We start from the raw sequence: 16,481 nt of genomic DNA, 5'->3' as shown, positions 1-16,481 counted from the left end.
TGACCAAGTTATCTGGCACAGTAGTGCTAACATTAATTAAACTGACATATCTTGTTTAAAATACATTATAAGAATGTGATGGAAAACTCAGAAAGATGGAACATATATACACTTATATGGTGAGGTAATTGTACATTTCCTTTTCTCTTGCCAAACTGCAAAATGTTAAAGAATTGGCATAATTCTTTTTTAAAAGGGAATGCTTATCAAGCAAACTTCTAATTTTTTCTAGTAGTTTTATCATCGTATTTAAAATTAAGTAGTGAAGACTACATACCTTTCTGAAAACTCTCCAGATAGCAAAGGTTTAATTTTTCTCTTTCTTTTTTTCTAATATTCCTTTCTGCTAATTTTTCTTGGTTACTGCTAATGCTGAACCAAACTAGTTAGGTAAAATGCTGCTTCTGCTAAACTGCTTACTGAGATGGACTAGTGGTCTCAGACTAGATAATGAGCTTTCATCACTTGCATGTTAGGATGGTCCCTGGAATGCCTGATTTCTCTCACTTCTAATGCAATAATTTGCGACTTTTGTTTCTCATCTTTCCTGTCTGTCTGACTCTTTTGTGTTTGTGCTTTCCACTTCACAGGCATGCAGTATGGTGGATATGTTAATAATCAAGCTAGCTCTGCACCAGCTCCCTTGTCATCAAGTTCAGATGATGAGGAAGAGGATGAGGAGGATGAGGAAGCAGGTCTGCTTTAGCTTTACGGCAGTATATTTTTTTTCCTGTCCAAATTTTTCTTTGTATTTCAGTCTCCTTGAAATTACTGAAATTAAAAATGGAAATCCAGAAGTAGTTGAGTCCTCAGACTCCTAGCAAGCTAATGGACAATTTCTGACTATTGTATGAATATGGTAGTTAAAATGGAATGTAGTAATTGGCATAGGTTCAGTAAAGTGTTTCCCTCTGAATAGTATGCGTCTTTAAATTTTATAGTGTAATGGTTGCACTTTGAGGATGTTTTAATTTTAGTATTCTAACTTGAAGCAAACTTGCAATTTTCTAATGGAATTTATTTGGATGTAATGCTTTTGGATGATTGGTTTTACTCTGTTTCAGCTATGGAAGTAGATGGTTTTTGACAGTTACATTTATCTTTTACTTGTGTGTATTTCTCCGAAGTACAGGAAATGTAATTATTTCGGTAAAGTGAAAGGTATTGTGGTAGCAGAATACAGAATCTGTCTTGTTTTTTTTTTCTTCTAGAATTGGGAAAGACAATTATGTTTAGTTTGAGGAGGCAGGAAATGGTAAAAATAAAATGCCTGAGGTACTCTATCTAGTGACTTAATCTCAATATCATCCTCACTCTCCTTCTTTGGTATGCCAGTGACCAGTTTGAAAGAGACATCACCAATTGCCATGGCTTTGGGGAGGACAGTGTTTGTTTTGTTTTGCTTTTTAATAAAGATCCCTGTGAAAGTGATTGTCAGGTTTCTGTTGGCCCACAAGTAGTTCTGTTCTGTAGTCTACTGTAAAATGTGAGACCCTCACAATTCAGAACATTTCAAGAAAGTTCTGTCCCTGTCTATTCAACCTTCATTGTGATATTTCGTTTATTTTTTAAGAAAAGATATGTAGTAGAGAATTTGTTTTGTACAGTTTCATAATGGAGACTTAATTATGTGCAATAGACATGTCAATGTGTGTAGTAGAATATTTGTCCGCAGTCACTTAGCTGCAAGTATTTAGGGTGACAGGTAAAGTGGACCCAAAGTTGTCCTTCCCTTTTCTTGTGAGATCTTAACGCTGCTTGTCTTTGTGGTTTATCTGTCCTCAAACTCAGGTGGGTATCCTAGAGAGGTCCCCTACTTGGAAAACTGTTTGGGTAGGATTGTTGGGTATTTCAGGCAAGGAGCCATATCTGCTTTTTATCTGAATGATTTGGTTTCAAAACTAGTTCCATGTTTTCTGATAGTTTCTCAGGTCATTTATTTTTAGTTGCTCTGCATGAACCCTAGTGGAAAAAATTGTTTACAGCCTTGATGATGAGGAAAGTGCTAAATATCTCATTGTGTGAGAGATTTCTTGAAAGAGAAAGGTATGTAGCTGTTGGTTCATCTTACTGGCCAACATATAGATGCTCATGTAAGTGTAATGTGCAGTTGATTTGGAAGATTATTAGAAAGTATTATTGTTAAAAGCTGAAGAGGCTTCAGGCTCAGTTAAGTCTTATTTCAGGAAGAGAATGGTTGCTTCTCTTGCACAATGTACGTGAGCTGTGCTTGAGAGGATATCTCCATGCTGTCATGAGTCACCATAGCCTTGAATGTACTGCTCCTGCAACTGCTTCTTTTGAAATACATGCTCTTCATGTTGTTCACTAAAATTTATCTGTGGTGTGCTGTGTTGAAGTCCGTTTTCTGCCCTGATTTAGAAAGATACTTTGAGAATAATTTCTTGCTTGTGATTTGTTTCATTGTGTCTTACACCAGCTCATGAATCCCACATATTAAATATAGTTGGAGGATGCTTTTCATAAACGGCTTTTGTTCAGAAAGCATTAAACTGAACAAGAAGTATTCCTGAAGAATTCCCTTAACAAAAAGGCATACCAGAATAACATTTGTATCTCCTTCTTCCAAAGAAAAAGATTGCAAGATTGATCTATACTTTTCTCAGAAAAGCAGTTGGCAGAGGCCAGTATCTACTTCTGAATTAAATTAATTTAACCCATTTAGTCTTCAGAGTTGTTGAAAATTAAAATTGAATAAAAGCAGAATGTGTTTATTGGTGAAAGATATTAACTAAAATCTTTATCCTGATTAATTTTAAAATAATTTTATTCCTGGCTTATTTCATAAGACTGGGGAATATTTTCTGCTAAATTGTTCTTTATAAAGCAATTGTTGCTTTCTGTGTAATCATTTTCTCAAATTTGTTACCTGTTTAGAAGAGGTGATGAAGGCAGATTGTAAAACGTGTATAATTGTTACTAGCAAATGGGCATGATCAGTTTTTTAACCAGTAATATTTTTACATTTTTCTTTAGAAAATATCCATTGTTAAATATTCGTTGAGATTAAGAAAGGAGACATTTTGTACTTTACTCTTACAAATGCCACTGCAGGTTGGACCTCTCTCATCCGGCACCTTCAGGACCTGACCATTGCCGGATGAGAGAATTTGCTGGACATTGGTAGGTCAGCATTTTCTAGCACATTACCAACACTTCTGGGCTTACGTCTACACTAGCCAAAAACTTTGAAATGGCCATGCAAATGGCCATTTCGAAATTTACTAATGAAGCGCAGAAATACATATTCAGTACCTCATTAGAATGCGAGCAGTTGCAGCACTTCGAAATTGACGCGGCTTGTCCAGACGGGGCTCCTTTTCGAAAGGACCCCAGCAACTTTGAAGTCCTCTTATTCCTATCTGCTCATAGGAATAAGGGGACTTCAAAGTAGCTGGGGTCCTTTCAAAAAGGAGCCCTGTCTGGATGAGCCGCGTGGTGGCGAGCCGCGTCAATTTCGAAGTGCTGCGGCCGCTCGCATTGTAATGAGGTGCTGAATATGTATTTCAGCACTTCATTAGTAAACTTCAAAATGGCCATTTGCATGGCCATTTTGAAGTTTTTGGCTAGTGTAGACACGGCCCTGCTGTATACTGGGCTCTTAGGAGACATTTAGGGTAAAATACAGCTAAATAACAGCACAGAACACTGAGAGCTAGGACGGATCACAGCAAATAAACTTTGAGACCATAGGAAACTTGGCTACACCCATGAAAAGTGGTCTTCTGGCTAACTAAAATCATGCAGGATTACGGAGCTTGCCGGACGAGAGAGTTCTAGACCAGAGAGGTTCAGCCTGTGTGAAATTCTAGATTCAGCATTTCCATTGACTTCAGTGGGAACAGCATTGGGTCCTCCGTCTCTGAGGAGGAAGTTTAAGCAAAATAATGCCATTAAAGCCCTTGCTACAAAATATCACTTTATTTTATTGAAATTAGATATTGCATGTGGGGCACTGGAGTAATAGATCTATTTCTTATAGCTAAACAATTGCTTTAGAATTACAAGTAGATACTTGTGCAACAAATGTACCACTAGAGTAGTGGAATTCTGGTTACAGAAATGTCTCAAATTCCAGCTACAGTAATTGCAGAACAAACTACAGAACCTGAAGACAACATAAAATTCATGTTATCAGAGACTCTGTGTGTGTGTGTGTGTGTGTGTGTGTGTGTGTAAAGTGCAATGTAAGTGTGGAGTAGTGCAATCAACAGACTTTGCCTTGCAGTGGGAAAAAAATGTATATGTTCCTCAGACTTTTCAGTGTACTTTCAACCTCTGATGACTATTATGCAGGGACAGTACGTAAAAGTTCTTTGTTGGGATGGGGTCATATGTTTCTCATATGAATAAGTCATAGTCTTATTTTTATTGTGTAAGACTTATTAGACCTGTAAAATGGAGAACCTGAGATGTTTCTCTCCAAGTATAAATCTCTTTCATAGAGAACTTTTCTCCCAAAGTTGCCCTGAAGAACTTTTATAGAAGAAATCAAAAATAATTCAGATTTATTTCAATTTTTAATGTGACATGAGGGAAAATGATACCATTTGTGTTTCAGAGTTGTCATCCATCTCACAAAGATCCTCATGCTATTCTTTGTACCTTTATATTTTGTCTTCATTATGCGGCTGCTGTCTTGTTTGCTTCAGCTCTAAGGAGCTTTTCCCTTGTGGGAAAAAAGACTTAAGTTTCTAGGGAAATACGTGTTTTTCAAGCTCATAAACAAATATAACAAAGGAAGGTCTTTACACCACAGGTTTGGTGCTTTTAATTGACGCTGTACTTTTTTAAAAAAAAATCTAATTTTTAATCATGGAAAGTAAAATTTTGTTCCTAAGAGTAACTGATTTTGAATGTTGAGTTTAAACCTCGTTTTACATCGCACTTAAACACTTCTAGAAATTGCTGCAATTGAAATCCCAAAATAATCCTTGCAATGGTGGAATATCCATGTTCCTAATACAGATTAACCCTCTCTCGTCCAACACCCTCGAGACCTGACTGGAACCAGACAAGAGAATATGCTGGACCCACAGGCGGTCAATATTGGCTAGCATGTTACTAACACTTACTGAGCTCTTAGAAGACATTTGGGGTAAATTACAGCTAAATAACAGCACAGAACACTAAGAGCCAGGATTGGTGGCTGTAAATAAACTTTATGGGACCACGGGAAACTTGGACGCACCCATAATAAGTGGTCATCCGGCTATCTAAAATCATACAGGATTACAGGTGTTGCTGGATGAGAGAATTCCAGATTGGAGAGGTTCAACCTGTAATATTATCTGCCAGTTGGATTTCACTCTGCTGCTATGCATGGAGCACTTGAACCATCCCAGTTTGCTGAGGTGGCATGCTCTCTCCATTAATTTCTTTAAATCCCCTTTGGCTTCCCTGAGAAGGACAGTTTGCAGTAGCTGATAACCTTGAGTCAGCAGGGGAATCTCTTAAAGCCTTTAATCCTGTCTCCCCCATCCACAGAAATTTTATGTGGCTTTATTTTGGCTACATTCTTCCATGTAGTATTTTCTTTGTGTTGCATAGTGTCACTTGTAATTCAGAGGGGGAATTTATCTGTGTTTTTTGTTTTGAAGGAGCAAGCATACAAAGTCTTTCTATTCTCCCCTTTCCCTTTCTTGTGGCAAATGTGTATGAAACTACACTAAAATAAATGCTTTTAAAACATTTTCTTATTTTTGTGTAATGTATCAGTTAAATATAAACTAGGTATGTAGTAGTAGGAACAGTTATGCATAGTTTTGTAGTATACTTAGGTATGCCTTTTGGCTGCAGTAGATGATCCTCTTTTATGGCTATGGCAGAAAACTTTAATAAGCAATGTTCAGTGGAATATGTGAATAGAATTTTTGCATTTAACAATAAAATAAGTCACTTCTCTGAAACAGCCCACTAAAGGAGGGATGCTGGATAATTTCAGCTGAGAAGGTTACTTCAAAATTATCTATCTAGCTCTGTCAACTTGGCCAAAACTGCCTTTGGAAGATCATTGGAAGTCTTGCATGATATGGGAATGCTGCCACTGAGGTGGCATAAATAGAAATACTTTAAGTTACCTGAACTCTTTTAGATTAAAAAGAATTTAGAAAAGATTATCTAAAAATCTCTTTGAAATAAGAAATCATTCTACTTTTAGTTTTCTTTTTCCATTTGTTGCATTTTCCATATTTTCTGAATACCAGATTGGCTACATTTAGGCATGATCTTTGTGTTTTCCAATAGTAATAACCTTGTTGGATTCTTAGTGAATTATTGTTTTTGTATGTCTTTAACAGTTTCTTACCAAAAGTTTACAAAACAATGTTCTCTGAGGCCCTGTCCTCACAGAATCTTGCAATTTGTCAAAGCAAATCTTTGTTTTATTTTTAGCTATTGACAGCTCGTCCACTACTAGCAGTGCCTCTCCTGTTGTCAACAATTTTGATGCCCTTGAAGGAGGTGGCTATCCAGGTGAGCTGTTAGTTGCATGTTAATTCTGAATTATTGTTACACTATGATAAAACAAAAAATTGTTAGTTGTATACTAATATAGTTCTAGAATTTCAGATTCATTTTTTAAACTATTTCCCTTTTCCTCTTACCCTAGATTTCCCATAATCCCATCATGGATTCCTGCTTGTCTTTGTCTCCTCCCCTTTCAGTTATCGGCAGTGAGAAGTCCATTATATTATAAAAAGTGATTCTGAATTCAGCTGGTTTGTTTATTTCAAAACATTTGTTTAGCACTGTAGAGTTCAGTAGCATCTAACTCATGTCAGCTTTAATTCTTTCCTGTGAGCACAAGAGTGGAAGTGGGAGAATTCACCTTTTTTGGGGGTGGGAAGGAGGTGTCAGTTTAAATTTTTCTGGGACTATCCCCTGATTCTCTGGCCTTACAAACTTTTCAGGCTTGCACAGGTTAATATTAGCCCTGTAGGTGGGTGCTATAGGTGACTTGCACTGTGGTGCCTCAAGTCCAAGTAGTCTCTATTCACCCAGGCAGTAGATGGTAGTTTAAGGCATTGAGGGAGGGAGGGTCATATGTTGAAGTTGATCTTTTCAAAACTGTTGTATTTTTCCTTTCTGAGAGCTGTTGAGACATCTTAGTCCATAATCAGTAATGAATACTAATATTTCTTGCCCCATCTACCTCTCCATACCACTTTGTAACAAACTCTTACAGTCGGGAGCTGCATGCTACAAACAAATTGGCCTTTAAAAATGATTGGGCCAAATTCTATATTTGAATACATGCATGGGCCATATGCTGTCTTCAGCAGAAATCACATGTGCACTCTGGAACCAGAGAGAATTAGCTTCTTAACAAAATTGATAAATCTCATCTTGGGTGACTAGGAGAAGTAGAGAGTCTTATAAATCTTGGTGCCGTCTACAGGGCAGGGGAGATTAGGGAGCAAGAGCAATCTTGGAGAAAAATTATAATTAAAGATTTTTTATTTTTATATTTTTGCAATTATATTTTACCTTTCTTTAAAAAAGTCAGTTAAAATGTCACTATGAACTTTTAGTTGCTTAGTAGATGACCTACATTTAATTAAGTGCAGAAAAGAATTAGAAGACAAATAGGTCTTACTTTCTGTGGTGCTTCAGCATATTGCCCCAGATACTGACAGCGAGAGGGAAACTTTTTCTACTCTTTTACAATATCCATTTGGTCAATGCAGGGACATATTTTGATTGTTTGTTTATAATTAATGAAAGCATTGTTCTGATGTTCAGCTGCTGTGATTTTGCTGCTTCTTGTATTTAGTGCAACAGACAGATTATTTAAAATAATATTTGAATTCCCCACCCTAGAGACAAATTCTGTGACCAGCAGTCCTGCTCCTACTCCTCAGACATCAAGGACTCCGAAGCCCTTTGGTTATGGATACCCAGCTCTTCAACCTGGCTACCAGAATGCAGCATCACCTACTTCTGCTATGCAGCCCCGTAATCCAGGGCATCATTCTGAGTTTCAACAATATCCACAAGTGAGATTTTTATTTGAGAAATTAGTTGGTTTTTTTAAAATCCTTTTGTAAAGCGTATAGTGGTATGCCTTTGGTGTCATTCCAAGTAGCCTGATTGAAAAATGAGTACTGTTTTAAGTGTAAGAACTGTAACTATCACACAGTTCTGAATATTGATGTAGTAGCTGTAAGTTTAGTATAATAAATGAGATGGCTACTTGAATTATTGAGAAGAGGATAATAAATTGCTGCAGCTCGTGAAAGTACTTGTTCACTGAGAGTAACAAAAACTTTTTTACTTCAATATTTTAGGCCTTTTATTGTTATTTTTGAAGGATTAAGAAATTGAAGCCATAGTAGAATTGAACACAAAATAAGAAGGAAGATGGGTAATTTTTCGAGAAAACAATCTAGATTTCCCATTGGGTTGTGTAAATTAGTAGTAGATGGCAGTCATTCTGAAGAGAGTACTTTTTTACTTTGGGGAATGTAAATTTGTTGGTAGTAGCAATAATTCTTAAAATATACTTATAAAGGAAAGGAAAGCAAAGCTCTGTTTAACTTAAGGTTTGCCTTTCTGTGCTTGGTCCATAGTCTTACCCTTCCCTATTTTATTAATAAAATATAATTGGGCATTCACCTGGAAACTCGGATTAGAGCCAAAGAGGAGATGGGTTTAAAAAAAAAAAAAGCTCTCTTACACTCATTACTACAGTTCTTCCAGGCAATCTTATATAATGAAATCCCAGCATTTTTTGCTTTTAAAACAGAAAGCCTGAATGGATTTGAGGGTTTTTTTCCCCCAATTGAGAGAGCTTTTACTCATTTAAAATAATCTCTCCAAATCTACAGAAACAAGGAAATGCATGGCAGTCTGAGGTTTTTCCCAGACTGAAGGGAGAAAATAGAATATGTGTAGGCTGTGTTTCTCATATGGAAAAAGAAAAAATTAAATCTTTACAATAGGAGGGAAATACCTGTTTTCTTGTCATATCATATGATTTAATCTCTAAATTTCTTTAGATAATGTTGATTCAGATGTCTTGAAAATGAGGATTATGCAGTTCTTCTATGGGCTTGTCTACACTTGCCCCCAACTTCGAAGGGGGCATGTTAATCAGGGTGATGGGAGATTACTAATAAAGTGCTGTGGTGAATATGCAGCACTTCGTGAGGTTAATTCTCCCCTGCAGCAACTTCAAAGTGTCAAACTTGGAAGTGCCGGCATGTGTGTAGCTGCAGGCACTTTGAAGTGCCTTTACTCCCCAAAATTTTGAGGAGTAAAGGCCCTTGAAAGTAGCGCGGGCACTTTGAAGTGCCTGCAGCTACACGTATGTTGGCACTTGGAAGTTGGACACTTGAAAGTTGCCACGGCGGAGAATTAGCCTAATGAAGTGCTGCATTTTCACCGCAGCACTTCATTAGTAATCTCCCGTCACCCTGATTAACATGCCCCCTTTGAAGTTAGGGGCAATTGTAGACCCAGCCTAAAAGTATCTTTTATGTTGATTTCATGCTGTAGAATGAGAATAATCCTATTTTTTAATTCAAAGGTGTATATACTAAGAATTGGGAAAATGATAGTAGGCTTGTGTAACCCTTTAAAATTAGTGTCTTCTCATCAGTGAAGGATTATTAGCTACTGCTGTATCTTCTTTTATGGTGATCTGAAATAATAGCATGATGAATTAAGTTTATATTCATTAAAAGGGCAGTGTAAATGTTTTGCAATGTTCTTATTTTTTTCCAGCAGTATCCTGGTGTGAACCAATTATCATCCACGTTGGGAGGTTTAAGTCTACAGCATTCTCAGCAGCCAGAAAGTTTGAGACCAGTAAACCTTATTCAAGATAGGAATATTCTTCCTGTTGCTCCTGTTCTAGCTCCTGTGCCTAATTTGAATTCAGACCTTAGGAAATTAAATTGCAGTCCAGAGTAGGTATACAGTTTTTTAAATTTTGAGTCTATTAAAAATAGCATTTTTCTATGACCTTCCATATTTTAGTTTAAGAATAATAAAAAAGGGATGAAACTGATCACAATATTCTGCTTTCACTGGTCAACCACTTTGGGGTGTTGCCTCTGGAGAGAAGAGGTTAAGTCCTCTGAATTTCTGTGTGAACACTGAAGCTGTTTCAAATTTACATCTTCTACCACCACGGCTTAGCATTATGGCTACCATTCTTTGGCAACTAGTGGAGCCTCTTTTTTAGAGTCTACCATTATTGTCGTATGTCTGCAAGATCATTGTTGAATAACTTATGGTATTCCTTTCTGTTAAAACATTATACTGTTCTTAACCCCAAGCCAGTTGGGTCAACAGTCAATGTGGGCCATGGGGCAAGGTGGGAGGAGGGACAACCTCCATGCCCCCAGAAGGGGTGGAGCCAAAGGCAGCTAGCCTTTAGTGCCACCCAGACCATGGTGCTTGCCCATCCCACAGCCGAGCAGAGTGGCAGTTTGACAGGGCCTGGACTGCTGCCCACAGATGCCGCTACTTTAGCGGTGGCAGCATGAGCGCTGGGACCCACTCATCTCCTCCAACTGCTGTCAGCAGGCCTGCCCAAGGCCCTGATATTCTAAAATCAAGAGAGAAACATTTTAGAAACTAGCTGTTGAAATAGTCTTCATGAACCTTAACATGATCAGACTAGGCCGTATTCTAGTCCCAACTCTACCATTGTTTTCTTTTGATATTGAGCAAATATTCACCTCATGCTATCTATTGGTAAAAATCTAGTTATTGTTGTCTGTGGTGCTGTTTGCAAAGACAAATAGAGATCACTTGCAAAAGCAAAAAAGAGAAAAATACTGAAAAAATACTCAGTTTGTGATCATTTTTTAAAAAACATAGACTTCTCAAAAGCATCCGTCATTGGCATACCTCTGTTCCCTGTAAAGCCATTGGGAGTCCCATTGCCATCAATGGGAGCAGAGTTTAGCCAAGGATGAGTGCTAAGAACTTTCTATTGCTGTATGTAATTAGTAAGCCGTGTGAACACTAGAAAGTCTGTTGCTAAAATATAAAAATCTAAGGAAAGAGAGTGGCTTCATATTATGTCCTAATGGCACATCAGAGTTCGTCTCCGAGGGATCAGTGGAAGAAACCAAGTTTCACATCAAACTTCCTTATGGTGAGAATGTCTTGGCTTTCAAATCAAGGGACTTTTAAGGGAAAGAATCATAACTGGTTTTGGATGCAATGGTGGTACTTTAGGAAAGAGAGTCTTTCAAGAAGCCAGGACCAGGGCCTGAATGCTTTTATTGTTTTGGCTTGAATATGAAGTAGGAGCCTACAAATAGTGCAGTTTTGGAAATGTTCAATATTACTGAACTGCCAGCTTTTGAAGGCTGTACCAAGCACACTACAATAATCCAGTCATTTGTATACTGGTGGTAGAGACATCATTATGATTAAACATTTAAATTGCAGTGGTGCATAAAGGCCTCTGCTAACTTGAGACCTCTTGTGCCAAGCACATGCAAAGAAGGAAAATGAGTTTTTACCCCCAAAAGCTTAGTTAAAATTCCAAAAGAAGCTTCGATCTGAAGTATAAACTTGGGTCTGCTTTTTGGTCTAATCTCTAATGGTAATGTATTGTTTTGTAACCAAGAGAGAAATTATATTGGAAATTATATTACATTCAGTCCTAAGCCTGGGAGCAATTTCAGAGGCAGTACTCCTCCTTGGCTATCATTCTGCTACAGTGCTCTGGAGACAGAAGTCACTGTCATAAGAGATTTTCTGACAAAACTTCTGTCTACAGAGTTCAACTACACACAAAAGCCAATCGGAAGAGTGCTCCGCTCTGTCGACAGAGTGGCTGGACTGTCTGGTTGTGCTCTCAACAAAACAGGCATCTGGAAGCTCAGCAGACGGGGCTGCCCATTGTTCTGGATGCCCTGTCTGTTGAGAGAAGGCCCCTCCACAGCTTTTTTTGTCGACAGAATCTGTCAACAACAGTGTTATGCCTCATGGCCGAGAGGCAGAATGCTGCCAGTGAAAGTGCTAAGTTTTGTCAACAAAACACATATTGTGCATGGAGGTTCCACCAGTTTTGTCAAATACAGCTTCTCTACTCATGTTTGCTTTGCAAGCTCATTTTTGTTTGATTTCCTTCCAGTTCATTCCGATGTACGCTGACAAATATTCCACAGACTCAGGCTTTGCTGAATAAAGCTAAACTTCCCTTGGGTTTGCTGTTGCATCCGTTCAGAGACCTAACGGTAAAATTTAAATATTTTTATTTTGAATATCCTCTCATAGTGCTTTGCTTTTTACTTTGTGGTCCTTTTTTTTTTTTTATCTTCTTTAAGTCTTAGGACTAAACAACAGCAAGAGGCATTGAACTATTTTCAAGTAGAATTTCTATGTGGCTTGTCTTTCCAGGTGTTCTTCATCATAGTGAAAATTTGTTTCAAAATTGTATCTTAAATGCAACAAAAATTGATTCAGATACTTTAAGAAATTACGACATAAATATTTAATCCTTTAACGAAATGTAATAAACTGAACAAAATTTTAGAGAAATGACACAAATTGCAGCTATTAAGGCTTTTTACATGCTTTAGTGTGACTTAGGAGTGGTTCAGGCAAAATTGTCTTTTTGTGGCTTTTATTTAAAACTTTATCAGAGGGAACATCTTACTTTGGTATTTTTTTTTTAAATTTTCACATCTTGTGCTCTATGTGTCCACACATTGATTGTTCCTCTGAATTTAATGGCTATTTGAAATTTTGCCTCTTGAGAAAATGTCTTTTGTATAGGCAATGGAAGATATACCTTTCTGTTGACTTAATTTTTATAAGGTGAACTTGAATAACAGGGAGAGATCTGAAAGATCCCAACCTTCTAAAACAACAAGAAGTCTTCTGGCACCTTTATAGACTAACAGATTTTTGCAGCATAAGCTTTCGTGGGCAAAGACCCACTTCATCAGATGCATGAGTGGGGGGGGTGATTTCAGAGGGGTATTTAAAGAGTGGGGTCCCAGTAAGAGGGAGGGCCAGAGCTGACAGGGTTTATTCAGTAAGGTGGAAATGGCCCAGTATCAACAGTACTTATCAAAAGAGGAAAAAAAAAGTCAGATCAGACAGGGGGATGTGAGCCTTTGTCAGAATCTAATGGGGAGATATTAGCACCCAGAGCAGAGAAACTGCCTTTGTAAGCTGTGAGCCACTCCCAGTCTCTGTTTAATTCATGATTAATGGAGTCAAATTTGCAAATAAATTGCAGCACAGAGATTTCTCTGTCCATTTGATTTTTGAAATTTTTTTGTTTCAGGACTGTCATCCTTAAATCTGCCACTGGGTGTCCAGGGAGATGGAAGTGTTCTCCCACAGGCTTCTGTACATTACCATTCCTGATGTCTGATTTATGTCCACTTAGTCTTTTATGGAGAGACTGTCCAGTTTGGCCAATGTAAATTGCAGTGGGGCATTGCTGGCACATGATGGCATATATTATATTAGGAGATGTGCAGGTAAAGGAGCCCCTGACGATATAGTTGGTGTTAGGTCCTGTGATGATGTCACTGGTGTAGATATGTGAGCAGAGTTGGCAGCGAAGACTGTTGCAGGGGCCGGTTCCAGGCCTAGAGTCACTGGTTTGTGATTTGTAGTGGCTGGTGAGGATTTGCTTAAGGTTGGCAGGCTGTCTATAGGTGAGGACAAGCCTGCCTCCCAAGGTCTGTGAGAGTGAAAGATCATTGTTCAGGATGGGTTACAAATCACTGATGATGCGCTGGAGAGGCCTTAGGTGGCAGCTGTATGTGATGGTCAGTGGTGGTCTCTTGTTTTCCTTGAGAGACCTGTCTTGTAGCAAGTGGCTTCTGGGTTGCCCGTCTGGCTCTATCAATCTGTTTCCTCTCTTCCTTAGGTGGGTATTGTAGTTTGAGGAGAGCGTGGTGAGGGTCTTGGAGATGTCTGTCTCTGTCTGATGGATCAGAGCAAATGTGCTTGTACCTTAGTGCCTGGCTTTAAACAATGGATCGTGTAGTGTGCCCTGGATGGAAGCTGGAGGTATGTAGATAAGCATAGCGTTCAGTGGGTTTTCGGTATAGGGTGATATTTATGTGACCGTCGCTTATCTGCACAGTAGTGTCTGGGAAGTGAATTTCTTGTGTGGACTGGTGTAGGCTAAGGTTGATGGTGGGGTGGAAACTGTTGAAATCACAGTGGAACTCTTCAAGAGCCTCCTTCCCATGGGTCCAGATGATGAAAATGTCATCAATGTAGCGCAGGTAGAGGAAGGGCACTAGGGGACAAGAACTGAGAAGGCGTTGTTCCAGGTCAGTCATAAAAATGTTGGCATACTGTGGGGCCATGCAGGTGCCCATAGCAGTGCCTCTGATTTGAAGGTATAATTTGTCCCCAAATCTGAAATAGTTGTGGGTGAGGACAAAGTTACGAAGTTCCACCACCATTTGTGCCTCGGTCTCATCAGGGATAATGTTCCTAACAGCTTGGGAGTCCATCTTCATGTGGGATATTGATGTAAAGGGCCTCTACATCCATGGTGGCCAGGATGGTGTTTTCAGGAAGGTCACCAATGGATTCTAGTTTCCTGAGGAAGATGGTGGTATCTCGAAGAAAGCTGGGGGTGCTGGTAGCATAGGGTCTAAGTAGAGAGTCCACATATCCAGACAGTCGTGCGGTGAGGGTTCCAATGCCTGAGATGATGGGGCATCTGGCATTTCCACGTTTATGGATCTTGTGTAGCAGGTAGAATAAACCTGGTTTGGGTTCAAGGGGTGTGTCTGTGTAAATCTGTTCCTGTGATTTTATAGGGACGGTCTTGAGCAGATGCTGTAGTTTCTTTGTGTATTCCTCAGTGGGATCCTCGGACAGAGGCCTGTAGAATGTGGTATTGGAAAGTTGCTTGGCAGCCTCCTTTTGGTAGTCTGTCCTATTCATGATGACAACAGTGCCTCCCTTGTCAGCCTCTTGGATGACAACGTCAGAGTTGTTTCTGAGGCTGTTGATGGTGTTGCGTTCTGCACGGCTGAGGTGCAACCTTCTAGGAATCTCTTCTCAACAAGCACAACTAATCAGATTCTGAGGTAGCAGTGTAGGGATCAGCTCCTTCTACATCCAAGGTCATTCTACAGTGTTTACCACTAAGATTTTAGCGTAATTTGCAGATCCATTTGTCCATCCAGCCTTTTTATTCATGACATTATTGAGAAAAATGGAGGGAGCTCAGAAATGAATCTTTGAAATTACTCCATCCCGACTACAGCAGACCTCCTTAGTAGATGAGAATCAGAAGAGTCTCTTCCCCATTAACTGCAAGTGTGACTGCTGCTGTCACAGAATGGGATAAGCTTTTAAATTATTTCAAAGGAAGGAGTTAAATAATAGATGTGCAGTGCTCAAGCAACAGAACAGGACTGTCTTTTGTCCCAACAGTGCTATTGCAGAAGTGCTAGCTGTCCCATTTAATCCACTTTGTAAACAAGTTCAAAAATATATAATATACTGTGCAAGTGAACAACTATATTTCTTCTTTGGTAAACTGAATCTGTCTACAGATATTATGTTAAAAATACATCTTGTGTGTGAGACAGTTTGCATACAGATTAAGCGATTTCTCAAGCTATGAAAACTTGTGGCTCTCTGTATAGCATACAGTTGCTTATTCAAGAACTTATCCCCATGGATATTTGCTTTTCTTGTGTATTCTTTCAGGCACAGGATCCAACAGCTAGTGCCTTCAGTCGTCCAAGATGTACATGCATTACTGTATAACTTAACTTCAGCATTGTTATCGCTTATGTATAATTACAATAAATGGTTGCTTATCTGACACTTGTAGTTTTGGTGGTCAGTCAGATTCTTTTTCTCCATCTAAATATGTTAATGTCCATTTTTAGAGCAGATTCTTCTCTCCAACGTTTTATAGACGCAATAGGTAATTGTTTACGCTGATATAGGAGATCACAGTAATACTTTATTATGCCTTCCTATTGTAAAGGAAGAGAGTTGGCTTAGATATATTGCACTGTATATACATGAGCTAAAAAGACAAAGTAGAAGACATGATTAACAGAACATTTCAGTTTTACGAAGCTTTCAAAGATTGAGATATTGCATAATCCTGTCCTACAAAAATTTACTAGGATTTATTTTACTTTTTAGCAATTACCAGTGATAACGTCAAGCACCATTGTGAGGTGCAGATCCTGCAGGACCTATATCAACCCATTTGTTTCCTTCATAGACCAAAGAAGATGGAAATGCAACTTATGCTACCGAGTTAATGATGGTAAGTTTCATTACAGAGAGAAATAGTTGGCTTCTTGCAGCCACCTAACATATTTAAAATGTTTTGCGTTTGTTTCAACAGCTGAGAAGGCTTTCACTTATAGTATCTGGGATTTTTAGCATCTGAATCATTTGTCAGAGGCACTTGTATTTTGCCCAAGTGAAGGTTACTGTGCAATAAGTCATGAACCTGAGAGAAACATATCAGATTGGACAGC

At 38.6% G+C, this 16,481-nt stretch overlaps 1 protein-coding gene across 4 annotated transcripts in view; it reads left to right on the top strand.

Annotated features, from left to right (window-relative positions):
- SEC24B (SEC24 homolog B, COPII coat complex component) overlaps window positions 1-16,481 on the top strand; it is an 81,337-nt gene that overhangs the window by 31,577 nt on the left and 33,279 nt on the right. For 2 of the 4 annotated variants that reach the window (XM_074993460.1, XM_074993459.1), the window contains 5 exons: window positions 6,415-6,495; window positions 7,843-8,018; window positions 9,748-9,932; window positions 12,122-12,224; window positions 16,138-16,264. In XM_074993460.1, coding sequence (XP_074849561.1) covers window positions 6,415-6,495; window positions 7,843-8,018; window positions 9,748-9,932; window positions 12,122-12,224; window positions 16,138-16,264 — 672 coding nt within the window. Of the gene's footprint in view, window positions 1-590; window positions 696-6,414; window positions 6,496-7,842; window positions 8,019-9,747; window positions 9,933-12,121; window positions 12,225-16,137; window positions 16,265-16,481 lie in introns of all 4 variants that reach the window. The other 2 variants (XM_074993457.1, XM_074993456.1) reach the window with 2 other exon arrangements.

The sequence above is a fragment of the Carettochelys insculpta genome, chromosome 4 (genome assembly GCF_033958435.1).
Source record: "Carettochelys insculpta isolate YL-2023 chromosome 4, ASM3395843v1, whole genome shotgun sequence".
Lineage (NCBI taxonomy): Eukaryota > Metazoa > Chordata > Testudines > Carettochelyidae > Carettochelys > Carettochelys insculpta.
The sequence above is the reverse complement of the archived record's forward strand: the minus strand, read 5'-3'. Positions and strand labels throughout refer to the sequence as shown.